At 40.3% G+C, this 17415-nt stretch overlaps 1 protein-coding gene across 1 annotated transcript in view; it reads right to left on the bottom strand.

Annotated features, from left to right (window-relative positions):
* The window catches only part of GRIPAP1 (GRIP1 associated protein 1), a 76220-nt gene that overhangs the window by 9107 nt on the left and 49698 nt on the right, over positions 1-17415 (bottom strand). Inside the window, exons 22-24 of the mRNA XM_015821111.1 lie at positions 8185-8312; positions 5771-5899; positions 5114-5207 (exon numbers count right to left, since the gene is read on the bottom strand). Coding sequence (XP_015676597.1) covers positions 5114-5207; positions 5771-5899; positions 8185-8312 — 351 coding nt within the window. The remainder of the gene's footprint in view (positions 1-5113; positions 5208-5770; positions 5900-8184; positions 8313-17415) is intronic.

The raw sequence follows: 17415 nt of genomic DNA, 5'->3' as shown, positions 1-17415 counted from the left end.
TTGCCATACATACACACGAAGCCTCAAAGAAGAGATGCTGGTCATGAATCCTGGGTTTGAACCTAGCTCCCGTATCAAACTCAGTTTGGTGCCCATCACACTTTCTGCTCTTCTATTTGTTCACTCACTAATCGATCATCGATCCAAGTTACAGTCCACATGTTGCCATTTAACAGGAGCAAGCACACACTGTTTAAAAATCAGCATTTGATTCTGCAAAAGCTGAACTCTGAAACCCACAGAAGTTATACACTCCTGTTTGGGCTTTCTACTCTGCACATACACAAGAATCCCTACTTTAACAATAACAACAAAAATTACATTTTCTCTCTACTCTGTCCTTGCAGCTCATCAGCCTTTCTAGCCGTAATAGCTAGGAGCATGCCTTCATTTTCAGAAACAAAAAATCACATTTCTCAAAATGCCAAATTTGGCACTCAGTAGTCCCTTCTGAGGGCCATGCTCATGAGCATTCAATGAAAGGATAAGAAAAGAACCACAATTTGCCATCCTCATCTCGAATATGTTATCATATTTAAAAGTTCTGCCAGCGTGTTAGGAAGCCTACTAGCAGGACTTCTGAAAATGGTCTTTAGAAGCATTTTTGTACAAACCCCCTCTTCGGTCAAATTTTCACTCACTTTACTGCGATCTTGACAGGAGAAGATCGAATGGACTTACGCAATAAGGAGATAGATTGCTGCCATTAGACTACTGTGCCCGACACAGCCACAAGTTTTCCTTTCTTCTTGCTGACATTTGGTTTCAATGTACAAAATCTATCCATTATTTCCTCACATTGGCACAGCACATTTGGGCAAAGATCTGAAAGTGTTACAGAAGTAGGAGTCGTTGCGTTTTAAGACAAGACAAAAAAAAACACGCTGAAGTCTCTGGGGCCCTCGGAATCAAGCGATTAGAATATGGGGCTACGCGAGACTCCTAGATTCAATTACAAAAATTTGGAGGACAAATCAGGCTGCGAATAACCGCCCGATCCAGCAAAAAAGGAAACAGCTCAAGATGCAGGAGGAGGAGGAGGAGGAGGAGGAGGTGGTGGTGGTGGTGGTTTGTATTTTTAGCATTCATGAAATATTCACTGACTGAGTTGTGTGTTGCCAAGCTGAGGCAAAGGCGACCCTGCACAAGCTATTTATAGCTGACTTCTGTTTCATGCCCATAGCACAATTCAATGTGGATGTACAAAAAACATGCCCAAAGGATGCCCCCCCCCCCACCATTTGACTATGTAGTTGCAGGGCTATTCACCTGAGCGTGCAGACTTTTTCTAAGATACCCCTCGTTCCTTATGATCCCACCCCTCGCAACATCTCTGCTCCTTTGCAGTTCTGGTCCACCAGTGGAAGAGCAGCAAGGTCCCATCTGGCACAGGTGCTCTAAGGGCAGTGGAGCCTATAGAGGAGGGGCTGGCAGAGGCAAGAGGCAATAGCACTTCAGTCCATTGTTGGACTGGACTGGGGAAAACTGTAGGGCGCACACATCCAGCCAAGGGGAGCGCCAGGAAAGCCATCTGACAGGACAGCATGTTTTGTTTGTGACTCAGTTTCTCAAACGATTTCCTGAATCCAATATTTTCTCATGCCCAAAGTAAAAAGTTGGCTGCTGACTTCACATCCATTTTCATGCATCGGTCTTGGGCAGGAAATGGTTTCCTTTGGAGCACAATGCTAACCACAAACCAAGGGAACTCTAAAAACTTTTCTAGTGAGCACTCCACACACACACACACACACACACACACACAAACCCACATTTCTCCTGGCTCTTTCATGCTTGATAGGAAGAAAAATATCCCTAAAATGGCATCGCCTTCACCTTGTAAACAGCTTAGGTTCTCCTCCTCTACCGACTTGATGCTGGAAGCATTATGGCTGCTAAACCTGATTTCCTCAGTTTCTGAACCTGTAAAATTCCTGTTTTTGTTAATAAGAGGAATAGTTCGCAATGGAGCAGTCCATTTTGGACAGTCCATTGATTCAGGTCAAGTATTTTGTAATTGTACCACCCAAGTGTGTGGAATATGGCATGAACTGAAACTAAATTTAATAAATTGAAAAAAAGAGTGAAAAGCAGCTTCTAATCCTGCCAGCACTTTTGTGTAATTTTGAGTGACAGCACAGAATTGACCGGTTAAGAAAAGGAAGGACGACTATTCAGCAGGAAGGATTTACTTTGGTTAGGAAATGGGACTTGTCAGTCTCTCACAACAGCAGAGAACTGTTGAAAGCCAAGAATCTATTGAAGATCAAAGTGCCCACCATTTCCTGATGATCATTCAAAGTCATCAATCGGCCTTAAATCTGTTTAAACTGCAGTACTCCAGAAAGGAAAACTCCGGGCAGGGAGGGGTGTGTGGAACAAAAGCAAATAAAATCTGCAGAATATCTGCAACTTTGTAAAAAGGTAAACCCCTCTAGGGAGCTGCTTCCCTACAAGTCAAGATGTTTGCACACAAATGGGAGATTAGGCCTGTATCAGGTTTTTAATATGAATGCAAAACCTACATTAGCCATGCTATACTCATTCCAAAACGTGTACTTTTCTCATCCGGCCTCATCAGAATCATGTGAAAATAACGACATCAATCCAAATGCTTCAGAAACCAAAATCCCGTATCCTGAAAAACAGATGCTCATCACAAGAACACAGTGACCTAACAGAAGTCACTGCATCAATAACACTAAACAACTATCAAAAACAGCTTATTCATCCCAGCAGAACCATTTGAGAGATAGGTCTCCCTAAACATTCTCTTCAGAGTATATGGGCAATAGGTTCCCCCTTGCACTGTGACATCGACCACACACCCATCTAAGCTACATATTTGAATGCCAAACGAGACTATTTTTCTAAGAAGTCTGTGATAAGAGAGGGCAGCAGAAATTGAGCAGATTTATCTAACGAAGAGAAAGACGAGGGGGGACATGATAGCGGTGTTCCAATATCTCAGGGGCTGCCACAAAGAAGAGGGAGTCAGGCTATTCTCCAAAGCGCCTGAAGGCAGGACAAGAAGCAACAGCTGGAAACTAACCAAAGAGAAAAGCAACCTAGAACTAAGGAGAAACTTCCTGACAGTTAGCACAATTAACCAGTGGAACAACCTGCCTCCAGAATTTTTGAATGCTCCAACACTGGAAGTTTTTAAGAAGAGACTGGACAGCCATTTGTCCGAAATGGTATAGGGTTTCCTGCCTGAGCAGGGGGTTGGACTAGATGACCTCCAAGGTCCCTTCCAACTTTATCATTATTATTATTATTACAGCCCTGTTCATATAAGGCAGCGGTTCTCAACCTATGGGTCGCGACCCCATTTGGGGTCGATCGACCATTTCACGGGGGTCGCCAAGCAAGACTGTCCGCCATTTTCTTCCCCTTTTCCGGCGGGTGCCTTACCTCCCTTGAGCTGGGCCAGTTGGTGGTCGGCCTGCTCCGTCTCTGCTGCTTGCCAGCTACGCCTCGGCCGGCGCAGGGGGCGGACCCACGCATGCGTGGTGCTCCCGGGCAGGGAAAGTCCTCGACTTACGACCGGCTGGGTAGTCCTCAACTTACGACCGGTTTAGTCCTCGACTTACGACCGGTTGGGGGGTCGCGGCATTAAAAAGGTTGAGAACCACTGATATAAGGGTATCCAGGCAGTCTGGCCCAGTGATCAAACTTGCAGAGTTTCATCACACACTTTCCAATGATCTTGTGGAATGAACAGTTACCATACGAAAGACATAACTACTGGACGTCATTTCCTAGGGAAGTTCTAAGGTTCAAAAATTCTACGGAACTGACTGCTCTCCCAAGTTTGCCACAGCACTATAAAGGTTAGACATTTAAAAAAATAAAATAAAACCTGTGGGTGGTAAACAACAGAATCAGAGTATATAGATCGGCAGGATGGGTTCCCTTTTTCCCAAGCAGCTTTTTTCCCCCGTCATTAAATGCTTTAAAAACTTAAAGCATTCTGAAAAAAGTCAAAGGAAATAATGGGTTAAGGACTTAGCTAAATATATGTCTTGGAACCACCAAATGCTATTTGGATATCAAGCTACGGCCAGGCCATACAAGCAAACAAGGGAAGTACTGTATTAACATCTGAGTCCGCTCCTCCCTTTATATTGCCGGATGGTTGAGCGGGAGCAGCTCCTTTTCTCCTCCGTCTGGGTCTTTGATGACCTAACATGTTTTGATAGCAGACGCTGCAGCCCTTGTCACCGCTGCCAAAGCAGGTCCCTCACCACTTGGCATCATCAAGAACACATTAAGACACAACACAAAAAAATCCCTTTTGTGGGCCAAGTCTGGCGTGGAAGCAACATCCGATGAATTAAACCATCTGAACCATTTATTGTCTTCTCGAGTCTACAGGCTTCTTTCCACCTCTCCTGGTTTACTCAGAAATAAAAGTCTTTTGGAGATTGGTTGGACATGGGCTCTATTCTGGTACCAGTACTCAAGCACTGATTCTAGAAATCTCTTTCAATAAATGGGGATGTTGGCAGAGGAAGACGGTATTCAAGGTGAAGCGAGTATAGTTAAGGTTGCTCTCCAAGGTCCTTTTTTCCCCCCACCCAGATTTATCCAATATTATACACTCAATTCCAGATTTTTTTTCTTTGCAGTCATAATCTTTTGAGTTTAAACGTGCCAGATTCTTGCTTAATTAACTGGAGAGAAAGTGGAGGGAATGAAGTATTCTTGATCCTGCATTTTTATTGTGAATTTCAGTGTTTTTATGTGTTTATATCCCTAATATTGCATCAGTTCTGTGCCCAAGAGATAGAGTAAAACAATGCTTGCTCCATTTGATCCCTTGGAAGTGGACTCCTTCTTCCTTACACTTTAATTCTTTTAACATTCACTTTTTAATTTCTTGGGATCTTATCATTTTTAGAATATGATCTAAGGATTCACAATGTGGTTCTAGGGACTTCATAGGATACAATCCAAAAATGGAACAAGAAGGCCTTCACAGAAGCTCAGCCAGGCTGATATTAGACAGGCAACATCACCTTTGCTTTCAGCTCCACTCCCCCTTTCTCCTTCAACCTCAAATTTCTGGTTGCTCCCAAACTGGATCCCTCTTGAAGACTACAGTTCTCACCAATGCGGCTGTCCATCACATAGGTCTCAATTATGGCACTCTTCCTGCATAGGTCCTCAGCCATGGAGGCACTACTGACTTCAAGGTGCTTCACCTAGCAGAGAAAGATTGCATTATTTGTTACTGCCAAGCCACAAGACCAATGCTATTCTTAGACCTGGGAACCATCTAGCTTCAAATGATGTCTCTTAAATGTGGCAGACCAGTCTCTTTTTCCAATTTGCTCTCTTCAACCCAGACCTTCTCCCAGAATTTGTCCCTCTCTCTGACTGATTCCCCCAAAGTTGAGAATTGGCATCTGTACTGACATCCTATCAGAATCAGTTCCCCAGCCAGAGCCCCAAAAGTCAAGGTCAGCCAACACTATCAAGATTAGAAGCAAAGCCCCAGTCGGTGGACTCCTACATGGGTCCTTGGGAAGGCATGCCAAGGCCACTCTGTGCCTGGATGGTCTATACCAGGGGTAGGCAACCTTGGCTCTTTTATGACTCGTGGACTTCAACTCCCAGAATTCCTGAGCCAGCTGGGAGTTGAAGTCCACGAGTCATAAAAGAGCCAAGGTTGCCTACCCCTGCTCTATACTGTGGGAAATCCAGGAAATACCGAATGGCCCAGGCTCTCACAAAATCCAAACCTAAAACCCAGATGATTTTATACCTTCTCCTCCAACAGCCACTTCTCCTGCTGAACTTCTGCCAGCCGCTGGAACAGTTCTGAGATCTCCTCATCTGAAAGGTCGGCTGGCCGTGGAGGTTGCGACTGTGACTGTGGGCTTCCTGTGGTTGACTACAAATAGAAAAGGTAAAAGGCAGACGCATCACTTCTCACATTCGGGCCTTTTAGTACAGGCCCAATTCAGCCCATATGCAAAACAACCCAATTTCCACCAAGCAGGCAAATCATTGATCTCTTGTTTCCTCTATACAATCCTAGACATCAGTGCTGTATGTAAAAATAATTTTATAGTAATGAACATGAAACTGTACACCTAGCTCTTACTACCAACTATCCTTTTCCATTGAAAGCATTTGAAAGCAGATTCTCAAGTGGTGTAGTTAACTGGGAATTATGGAAGTTGTAATTTATCATGCCTAGAAACTGCCAATTGAAAAAGGTTGTGATCTAAAGCTAAAGAGATAAGAACATACAGTGTACTTTCCTAGCGAAGACGTTATCGCACACCATCATTAAACTATTTATCTATTTTTTCCAAATGAGAACAAAAAATAAATTAACTAGTACATTCATGGCCGATTCAAAAGTTATACTGATTCCAGTCAGGGAAATAAATTGGATGAAAGTGAGGTAGTGGAACCAATGCCTATCTTCTGGTAATGGACCAATAACCCAAAATTCAATCCAGAAGACAAGAGATGCTTTGCCTGTCTAATGAATAAAGTTCTACCTATTCTGAAGGGAGTTGCCCTCATCTTAAAGGTTCAGGAATCATAGCTTTGGAGAGCTTCTGGACTGAAGCATTTTCCCCTAGCTGTGGCTTAGTCTGATAAAGACACTCCCATCACAGTAATTCATGTCCTGGTAACTTCTCATTTAGTTGGTGCAATGCTTTGGGTTGCCCTTAAAGACATTTCAGTTAGAAGAAAATGCTGGTAGAAGATTACTGAGTGAAACTGGGCAATTTGAACATACAATACCTGTGCTTTATGGAGTGGTTTCCATTTAGTTTCTGCTCCCAATTCAGGGTGCTACTTAATCTATAAAGGGCTTTACACTTGGAGCTTAGCTATCAGAAAGGAACACTTTGTCACACCTATTTCTATTTGTACCCTAACATTCTTCCTTGGAGAGGCGGTTCTGGCTGCCCTTCCACACTGTGGTGCAATAAGGCTACTTGGCCTTTTCAGTGGTAGCTCCTTAAGTATGAAATGCCCTCCTCAGCTAGGTATGGGTAAGGCTGTGGGTGGGGCCATCTTCATCTTAACTGCACTGCCAGACAAAAATATTGTTATGCTCACAAGCCTTTTAATAATGTGTAATTCCTGTTGAAGTTTTTAATGTTTCCATATATTTTATTTCCTGTTATTGTTTTAGTTATTCCTTTGTTGATTTTACTTTGTAATGTCATGGGTTTTATAAAAAGTTTAAATATATGCTCTTATTATTTAGCCTATTGCTCTTAGCTATTAATATAACTTTAATTATAAAGTGTCAACATTTCCCAGCCTCCAAATCTATTTGCAATCTTCATGTTCCTCCACGATGTTTAAAAATTATTAATTCTATATATTTGCTATACACGTTTAAGGTCCTGATTCTTGATAAAGCCAGCTTAACAGAATGAGTCAAGCATGGGATGGGAACTAGGAATCCTTCATTCGGCCTCCATCCTGTTTTTATGCAAGCTTCATTAACTTCCTTGCACCGACATAATGTTTCAGTAAAGTTCTGTTTTGATTTACTATTAGTGATGTTTGGTACCAGGTTTTGGCAGATAACACAAATTATGAATATCAGTAATTAAACAACATGTGTGAATTGCTCTAAACATCTGTGAAAACATTAAATTTAGATTACACAAGAGCAGATTTGAAAACAGGTGAATTTGTTATTCTGATAGGGATCACCGACTCCTGAAGCAAGCATATACTCAAAACCATCCTATTCCTTAAATATTTAGGCTGAGTTTGCCCACTCATGCCAGTATTTCCCATCTGGCTTCAGCTGGCTGACCTTGGGAGTCCCAGAAAAAGAAAAAGAAAAAGAGAAAAACAAAACAAAACAAAAATCCCCCAAAGCTTGAAGACTGAAACTCTGGTATTGCAGCGTCAAGTGAAACTTGCTCGGGTGAATTACAACCTCACGCTTCACCGGTGCAAGAAATGATGCAGAGCAGGAGCAAGGGAAAAAAAATCACTTGCCCTTCATGGAGAAAAAGAAAGAACTAGACAGAAAGGGCCATTTCAGGAAATGCTGTTATTTTCTGTTGGGAAAGAGAAAATTCTCTTTATTTACAGGAATGAGACTCATGAAGCAAAGCTACCCCATTCAAGAGGCCTGGCTTCTGTGGCTTAGAAAGACAGGCTTCTGATTTCCACCTCTGGACCCCTCACCTTGTTACTGCCAGCCCCGGACCCTTCCTTCATGATTTCACGGTAGCTGAAGGATGAGATGCTGCTACTGTCTCCCGTCTGAGTCCGACTGGGGGAACTGATATCTGCCAGGACAAGATCCTCGATTCCTGGAAGGCAAAAGAGAATGCTAGAAGTCCATGAACGGAGGAGATGTTTCCAGAGTCCCAGCAGCCCAGGCCTGCAATGACTTATTGGGCCATCTAACCAGGAGAGAAAACACATCTAGATAGCAGCGTTTTCAAGAAAATTAACCCCATTCTAGATACTCAATGGCAAAACTTAGTTTCGCTTTTCAAAAAGGCATCAACCAGCTTCAACTCTTTTTTTTAATAATAATTTTTACTAAAGTTTTAAAAATGCAAACAAACATAACTAATACAATTAAAAAATACAAAAAGGGAGGAGTAAAAAAAAGGAAAGTGTAAAAAGAATATATAAAGAAATGACTTCCCCTTCATGAAGACAAGTACAATTTCAGTAACTTATCACTTTCTCTAACATTTCAACAAAAGATCTCTCCTATTTTATCTATAGACAAATTATAAAGTCTTGTCATTCAGTTCTAATCAGCAAAAGTCCATTCAGAATTACTAGAAATAACAACATCTATGTCTTAGGCCTTAATCAAATAAATCAGTTTCATATTTCCTTTCCTTTTAACATAACTTATTTTCTCTAAAAATGTAATAAAAACAACATATTAAGAAATTTAATCTTTAATTTCTTCAAATAGTATCCTGCATGTTTATTTATCATTTTCTCTCTTTCTCCTCTCAGAAAGTCCTTCACAAATTCAGCATGGATTAGAAATAGCAGCATCTATATTTTAACCCTAATCAAATAAACCAACTTTGTAACCCTGTTTTACTTTTAACACCATAGTTTATCATTTTTTCTACTAATACAATAAAAATATCTTCTTCCCATATCTTATCTATAAGACAAATTTTAAAGCCTCATCACTCTGTCTTGGTTTAGAAAAACTCATTAAAAACTACTAGTTACTAAAACTTCATATACTGTTTATATGATGTAGTGTCTCCAAAACTGGTTTCTTTTCATTTTCTGTTTTCTCCTTATAACATCTTCATAACACATCTCTTTTCTAAGTCCAAGGTAAGAAAATTCTTCAAGTCACTCTTCTGATTTATTATTTGTGTGTCCCTTTTAGTTATTAAGATGTCAGCCAGTTTCATTTGATCAATGTAGCATCCTTTTCCTTATTATTCTTGTAACTTGTCATTAGCAAATATCCTTGAATTTTTCCAAAATTAAAATACTTTCCTCCATTCTGTATTAGTGGATCTCTTCTCCTTTAATTTATAATCTTCAGTTCTCTCTGGTTGGCTCTAATATCCAATCTTCAAAATTTCTTCTTATCATGTTTTTTTTTCTACTCCACAACATTTTCTCATGGGAAAATTTCTTATACTTAGATTCAAAATCTTCATGTGTTTTAGATAGGATTTTGAATAAGCCGCAGAAAAGAGTGTTATAATTAATTTCAAAATCTTATTTCCAATCCATCTGGCTTCTTAGTCTGTTTATAAATGTCCACAGTCAATATTCTAATAATCTTTTGCTGTTTATTTCAGAACATATTTTTTAAAAATTCTTAAATTTACATGAAACCTCTTTCACAAAGGATTGAAGATATGTGATGAAACGTATTGTTCTGAAGGTTCTTAACATTCTAAAAAACATTTCCTGAAGTGATTAAGAAAGGAAATGGGCAAACCCAGTGTTCGTCTGAATGCTCTGTACTGCAAATTTGACTCTTCTTTGGCTCCCAGAGCTCAGAAACCCGCTGGAGACCACTGTTTTATGGTCTTCTTGCAAGAGATCCTCTGTGTGGAGTGCTTATAGGTGATCCCAGGTCCTTCCCTTTGTTCAGAGAGGAATTCTGAGGCACTGATTCCCCCAAGTCCTTGTTCTGCTGTGGTTTTTTTGTTTTGTAATGGAGCCATCTTCAATGGGCCATTGCTTCTTCAGAGGTCAACTACCTTCAACTCTGATTAAATTGTCATCATGGCTTTTTCATTTTTCCAGGCTTTGAAACAAAACTAGCAGAATAGTTTGTGGACATGTAAGAAATATGATTCTGTTTTTTCACACAGTCAACTTTATAGCAAATGCTCTGAAAAAGATGTAGGCAGAAGCAATGAGAGATTGCCCATTTTTAGAAGGATTTGCTTCAGCAATTGCATTTAAATTCCTCTCTTCTAATCACTTTGACCATAACTCTGATCTCACCTGATGTCACATCTTCCTCAGAGAATTAACAAACTAACCTTGAGCATAGCAAATCCTCACTCTGCAGTGTCAGTTATCACATGTGGCCTAGAAACAGTGAGAGTCTTCTAGACCAAACAAGGAATATGCACAATCCTGACTAGGAGGTTGTAATAGTATGTGGGAACCACTTTGGGAGACAGAATGGAGAGCCACAGACTGAACAACTGGCATATAAAAGATGTCTCTGCCTACAGAAGTGGAGGATGGCTTTGAGAAGAATTTCAGAAGGGCCTTCCCTAGCTTTCCAAACAGTAAAAAGAAAGGAGGGGAGAAACACTTCCAGTCTTACAAGATTCTGTTAATGTAATCTTACAATAAAGACAAAGCTAGTACTTCTGGATGTGCTTCTTGGGTGGACTACCTTGCAGGACTAACACAGGCAAAGGGTAAGAACAGCTTTTGGGCCTTATGCTTCCACAACCCCCATAAAGTCTTCAGACTCCCTCTACTGGCCTAAATCACAGTTCATACAAGCCAGGATGCTGTTTTCTTAAATATGTCATGCAGGAATTTGTGGGCACAGGTTAGCATTAATGGTGCTTAAGACTAGCATTAAGATAGCTTGTGTCTAATGCAAAGGTTGCTAAAGAGAGTTGTGAATGGAGGAAAAGCATAGAGAAGTAACTCAGCCCAAAACCTTCAGAAGCTTTGACTCCAAGGTCCAAATTACTTTTTGTATGAACACGGCACATCTTTTGTTCCCAGTCTCAGTTTGTGTATGTGTTGAATGTTCTACTTTAAAACTTTCGATTTACACTTATTTTTTTTTAAAGTAAAGTAAAATAAAGTGTAAAGTAAAATATAAAGTAATAATAAAAAAACAAAACAAACCAGGCAGTCTCATTTGGAATCTTTATATTTTTTTAAAAAAATTGTTACTCTGGTACTTCTAGATGAGCAGATCAACAAAAAATATTTCAGGAGAGATGATCATGTAGCATCATATGATGTACTATCATACAGGGATGATGTGCATAAGGAAATGAATGAGATTATTTTTAAATGAGGAATCCTTAATGTACTAATGTGTTACAGAATAGAATAGAATAGAATAGAATAGAATAGAATAGAATAGAATAGAATAGAATAGAATAGAATAGAGCTGGAAGGGACCTTGGAGGTCTTCTAGTCCAACCCCCTGCTCAAGGAGGAGAACCTATATCATCTCAGACAGATGAATGTCTAGTCTCTTCTTAAAAATCTCCAGTAATGGAGCGCCCACGATTTCTGGGGATAAGCTGTTCCACTGGTTGATTGTCCTCACTGTCAGGAAGTTTCTCCTTAATTCCAGGTTGCTTCTCTCTTTGGTCAATTTACAATCATGATCTGAATATAGTTAAAGCCAACCTAACATGCATCTAGTTTAGCCCACCTTCTTTTGAAAATGACTAGAATCCAAAAGCAATTTCCATTCAGTTATGGGGGGAGAGGGGGGCTAGATATTTTTGAACTACCTGCCTCTGGACTTCAGAATAAACTCTGATTTAGAGTTTGCTGACGTATGAGACAACAAACCACAGAATTCTCATAATTGATAATTCTGGAGGTTATGCTCCAATATATTCAGAGGATATCAAGAGCTCTTAGATGGGAATTGAGCCTCGCTCATGATTAAATTTAGGTGCTGCTCCTCAACTGGGGAAGTTGTGAGGAGAAATTCAATAGCTTCCATTTTTCTTTTAGACTAACTACGGTTGTCACATTGCCCGAAATGGGCAATTTGTGATTAATCTTATGTAGGATTTGCTTGAAAGCAGGAAGAATCAATCCATAGGTTGAGAAACCAAAGTTAAGCGTAGCTCATTATTCAAGTAAATACAAAAGCAGAGAGGAGTAAATGGACCCAGATGGGATATTAAATTTATTCTGAGGTCCAAGCACAGCCATTAGCACCTCTTCAGCATAAAATAACAAAGCAATAAGCATGCTACTAACAGTCTGGTGTCTTCAGGCTCCTCCCATTACCAACAGCATTTTCAATCCATTGACAAGTGGGGTAGCTTGGGAGTGTCCAATGGATACCATTGAAATTTGAGGAGATGTTGCATGCTCTTTCATAAAACAACTGCTGAGGGAGGGAGGCAGTTGTGCATTCACAAAGAAACTGCTAGTGTACATAGCTCATCACAAGACACAACTGACCAGACAGCAAACAAGTGAGATTTACTACTTCCTTTCTCCTCTCAGAATGTTTATTTGTTAACTAGATTTACATCTTGCCTTTCATTCAGGAGCTAAAGGCAGCTCCGGAATAGCACTTCCTCTTCCTATTTTTCACCAGAATAGCAGTCTGTGAGGTTCACTAGTCTAAGAGAGAATGGGTGGCCCAAAATCACCCAGTTATCATCCGTGGTGGTGGAGAGTAGTATAGAACCCAGACTCCATGCTCCTAGTTCAACCCTTTCACTATTGTCTCACATGGCCTCTCTATTCTTGACTTGACAGCCCCCAGTTTAGCTTTGTCTGGCTAGGTCACGGGTCGGCAACCCGCGGCTCCGGAGCCTCATGTGGCTCTTTGAGCCTTCTCCTGCAGCTCCCAGCCTCCTCTGCCATTTGCAGAGAGAGAGACAGAGAGAGGCACCTGCGCTTCCCTTCTCTCTCTCTCTCTCCCTCTCTCTCTTTCTCTCTGTATGTGTGTGTGTGAAAGAGAATAGTCTTACGCTGTTCTCCGATGAGCTGACAAGCTTATTGGATGGGGCTCCTCCCTTTGATGCATCTCTGCAGGAAGCAGGAAGGGCAGGAGAGAGCCAGCCCAATAAGAATGTGTGTCAGCTTGTTGGAGAAGAGCCTGAAGCCAGCTTGCCAGGTGAGCAGAAGATTGGAGAGAGGGAGAGAGAGGGGAGAGAGAGAGAGAGAGAGAGGGAGGGAGAGAGGGGAGAGAGGGGGGGAGGAAAGAGAGGGAGAGAAAGAGAGAGAGAGAGGGAGAGAGGAAAGAGAGAGAGAGAAAAACAAAGAGAAAGAGGGGAGAGAGGAAAGAGAGGGAGAGGAAAGAGAGGGAGAAAGAGAGAGAGAGAGGAAAGAGAAAGAAAGAGAGAGAGGAAAGAGAAAGAGAGAAAGAGAGAGGGAGAGGAAAGAGAGAGAGGGAGAGGAAAGAGAGAGAGAGAAAGAGAGAGGGAAAGAGAGCGAGCGAGAGAAAGAGAGAGAGGGAGAGAGAGAGAAGAAAGAGAGCGAGGAAAGAGAGAAAGAGTGAGAGAGGAAAGAGAGACAGGGAGAGGAAAGAGAGAGAAGGAGAGGAAAGAGAAAGAGAAAGGAAAGAGAGAGGGGGGGAAGAGAAAGAGGGAGAGGAGAGAGAGGGAGAGGAAAGAGAGAGAGAGAGAACTCATGCACAGCAGCCTCTATTTCTTTTTAATTAAACTCTTCAATCAAGCTCCCTACCCCTTCCGTGCGCACGCGCATACGCACACAAGTTTTGCGGCTCCCAGTGTTTTCTTTTCTCTGGGAAACGGGTCTAAGTGGCTCTTTGAGTGTTTAAGGTTGCCGACCCCTGGGCTAGGTTGTGTTGCTGTCTTGAACCAAACCACCAATATTATTTAATTTTGTTTTCTATAATATATCTGGGATCTCTATGGGGCCCAGAATATTTCTGAAAACCCAAATAAAGTTGGCAGCTGTTGCTTGGCTTTTGCCTATCACACTTCTGATTTTAAAAATTAAAGATACCTGTTAAATTAGTTGGGTGAGACTACAAGCCTCAGGGCACCATGTTTCAGATTGTCAGCCTCTGGCTAACTGTATTATTCCAAGGCAGGTGAGTAATAATTTCCACCATTCTTTAAAACCATAAACCAACTTACCATAAATCATGGGGGGGACTATGGGAGGCGTAGTGACTGTAACCAGCATGCATCCTGCATCTGGGTATCGAGCTTAATCATAAACTACTATGGTTAGGGAGTTTGCAAACTTGCTTCTCCAATTTTCTTCAGAGGAGGCAGATGGTATTGGGGGGGGGGGGGGAAACACTAGCACATTGTACAGTGAATGTATTGTGCAAATCAACCTACTATATCATAGTGTAACCCATCTTATCCATCATACAAGAGTGTTATGCACATAAAAAGGAAAAAAAATGATTGCCATTTTGAAATCAGGAAAAACTCAAGAATGTGAATCTACTTCAGAAAATTACACGCTTATGTAAACCGAAAAGGCAAGGGGCACTTTTAAGAAAGCAGATTGCAGAATATAGCTTCCAATACAGGCCATCTGGTGCATCACCAATCTACTGAAACAACTGAGCTAGCTTTCTTTTGTTTTTGAAAACGGTGGTTTTAGCAGAAAACAAGGACCAGCCTTCCAAAAGGTAAGATAAACAAGGTTAATACAGGCTACCAAGGAGACCTAAAAGGGGAAAATCTGCAACAGCTGCTACCTATTCTGTTTTAGACTTCTTGACTTAAGATTCTTCAAACTAGGGCTTTCTAAGTGTCCTGGTTGCCAGCACCCATTAGCCCCAGCCAGTATGATCTCTTTGCAGAAATAAAGGCACACAAGCACATACAGCAAGGCTCTTCAAACTTGGGCCTTTTATGACTTGTGGACTTCAACTCCCAGAATTCCTCAGCCAGCATACACTGGCTGAGGAATTCTGGGCGTTGAAGTCCACAAGTCATAAAAGGCCCAAGTTTGAAGAGCCCTGACATACAGTAACAGAAAGACAACAGCAAAAGCAGAGCTCAGCAGCAGATCCAGATTACTCTTTACAGTGATAAAGAATGAGAAGTTATGATGGCCCTGATCCAATTCTATCCTTTTACCAGGCTTTTCTGAGATAGCTTTAGGCAAGCCGGATTTCTTTTACAGTATGAGGAGGAATATAATGGCTTCTCTTAAAGGCCTCGCTTGGTCTTTGTGCGCCCCACACGCTCCCACACAGGCACCACCTCTGCAAGCCGGGTCATACAGCTTTGAGGAGAACTAAGGCAGGTTTGCTATTTAATCTCAGCCTAGATGGTTCCGTCCCAGGCGACTGATGGACCCTGAGAGGTTCCTGATGGAGCTTGGGCCATATCCGGAGGATCTGGTCCACGACTCGGCGGAAAATCAGGCGGCGGCTTGGGAGACAACTGCCGCCGCAGCATTGGACCGAGTCGTGCCTTTGCGGCCTCTGACCCGACGTAGATCTCGATTGGCTCCCTGGTTTNTAGAAGTCCATGAACGGAGGAGATGTTTCCAGAGTCCCAGCAGCCCAGGCCTGCAATGACTTATTGGGCCATCTAACCAGGAGAGAAAACACATCTAGATAGCAGCGTTTTCAAGAAAATTAACCCCATTCTAGATACTCAATGGCAAAACTTAGTTTCGCTTTTCAAAAAGGCATCAACCAGCTTCAACTCTTTTTTTATAATAATTTTTACTAAAGTTTTAAAAATGCAAACAAACATAACTAATACAATTAAAAAATACAAAAAGGGAGGAGTAAAAAATAAAAAGAAAGTGTAAAAATAATATATAAAGAAATGACTTTCCCTTCATGAAGACAAGTACAATTTCAGTAACTTATCACTTTCTCTAACATTTCAACAAAAGATCTCTCCTATTTTATCTATAGACAAGTTATAAAGTCTTGTCATTCAGTTCTAATCAGCAAAAGTCCATTCAGAATTACTAGAAATAACAACATATATGTCTTAGGCCTTAATAAAATATATCAGTTTCATATTTCCTTTCCTTTTAACATAACATTTTTTCTAAAAATGTAATAAAAACAACATATTAAGAAATTTAATCTTTAATTTCTTCAAATAGTATCCTGCATGTTTATTTATCATTTTCTCTCTTTCTCCTCTCAGAAAGTCCTTCACAAATTCAGCATGGATTAGAAATAGCAGCATCTATATTTTAACCCTAATCAAATAAACCAACTTTGTAACCCTGTTTTACTTTTAACACCACAGTTTATCATTTTTTCTACTAATACAATAAAAATATCTTCTTCCCATATCTTATCTATAAGACAAATTTTAAAGCCTCATCACTCTGTCTTGGTTTAGAAAAACTCATTAAAAACTACTAGTTACTAAAACTTCATATACTGTTCATATTAACCTCAATCAAATAAGCCATGTTATATTTCTTTTTTGTGTTTAAAAATCTTGATGTAGTGTCTCCAAAACTGGTTTCTTTTCATTTTCTGTTTTCTCTTTATAACATCTTCATAACACATCTCTTTTCTAAATCCAAGGTAAGAAAATTGTTCAAGTCACTCTTCTGATTTATTATTTGTGTGTCCCTTTTAGTTATTAAGATGTCAGCCAGTTTCATTTGATCAATGTAGCATCCTTTTCCTTATTATTCTTGTAACTTGTCATTAGCAAATATCCTTGAATTTTTCCAAAATTAAAATACTTTCCTCCATTCTGTATTAGTGGATCTCTTCTCCTTTAATTTATAATCTTCAGTTCTCTCTGGTTGGCTCTAATATCCAATCTTCAAAATTTCTTCTTATCATGTTTTTTTTTCTAATCCACAACATTTTCTCATGGGAAAATTTCTTATACTTAGATTCAAAATCTTCATGTGTTTTAGATAGGATTTTGAATAAGCCGCAGAAAAGAGTGTTATAATTAATTTCAAAATCTTATTTCCAATCCATCTGGCTTTTTAGTCTGTTTATAAATGTCCACAGTCAATATTCTAATAACCTTTTGCTGTTTATTTCAGAACATATTTTTTAAAAATTCTTAAATTTACATGAAACCTCTTTCACAAAGGATTTTATTTATTTATTGTTTATATTTATATCCCGCCCTTCTCCTTGCGGACTCAGGGCGGCTAACAACCAGATAAAAATACAAAATACCAAAGCTACAGATTAAAACTTGATTAAAAGACAAATATTAATAATTGGTCTAAGTAATTTAAAATTATTTTAAAACCCCCACTAAAAATTTTCCCCTAGGCCAGTCCCGCAAG

This window comes from Protobothrops mucrosquamatus, unplaced genomic scaffold (assembly GCF_001527695.2).
Source record: "Protobothrops mucrosquamatus isolate PMUCROS unplaced genomic scaffold, P.Mucros_1.0 scaffold_159, whole genome shotgun sequence".
Taxonomy (NCBI): Eukaryota; Metazoa; Chordata; class Lepidosauria; order Squamata; family Viperidae; genus Protobothrops; species Protobothrops mucrosquamatus.
This window is presented reverse-complemented; position numbering and strand designations above follow the sequence as displayed.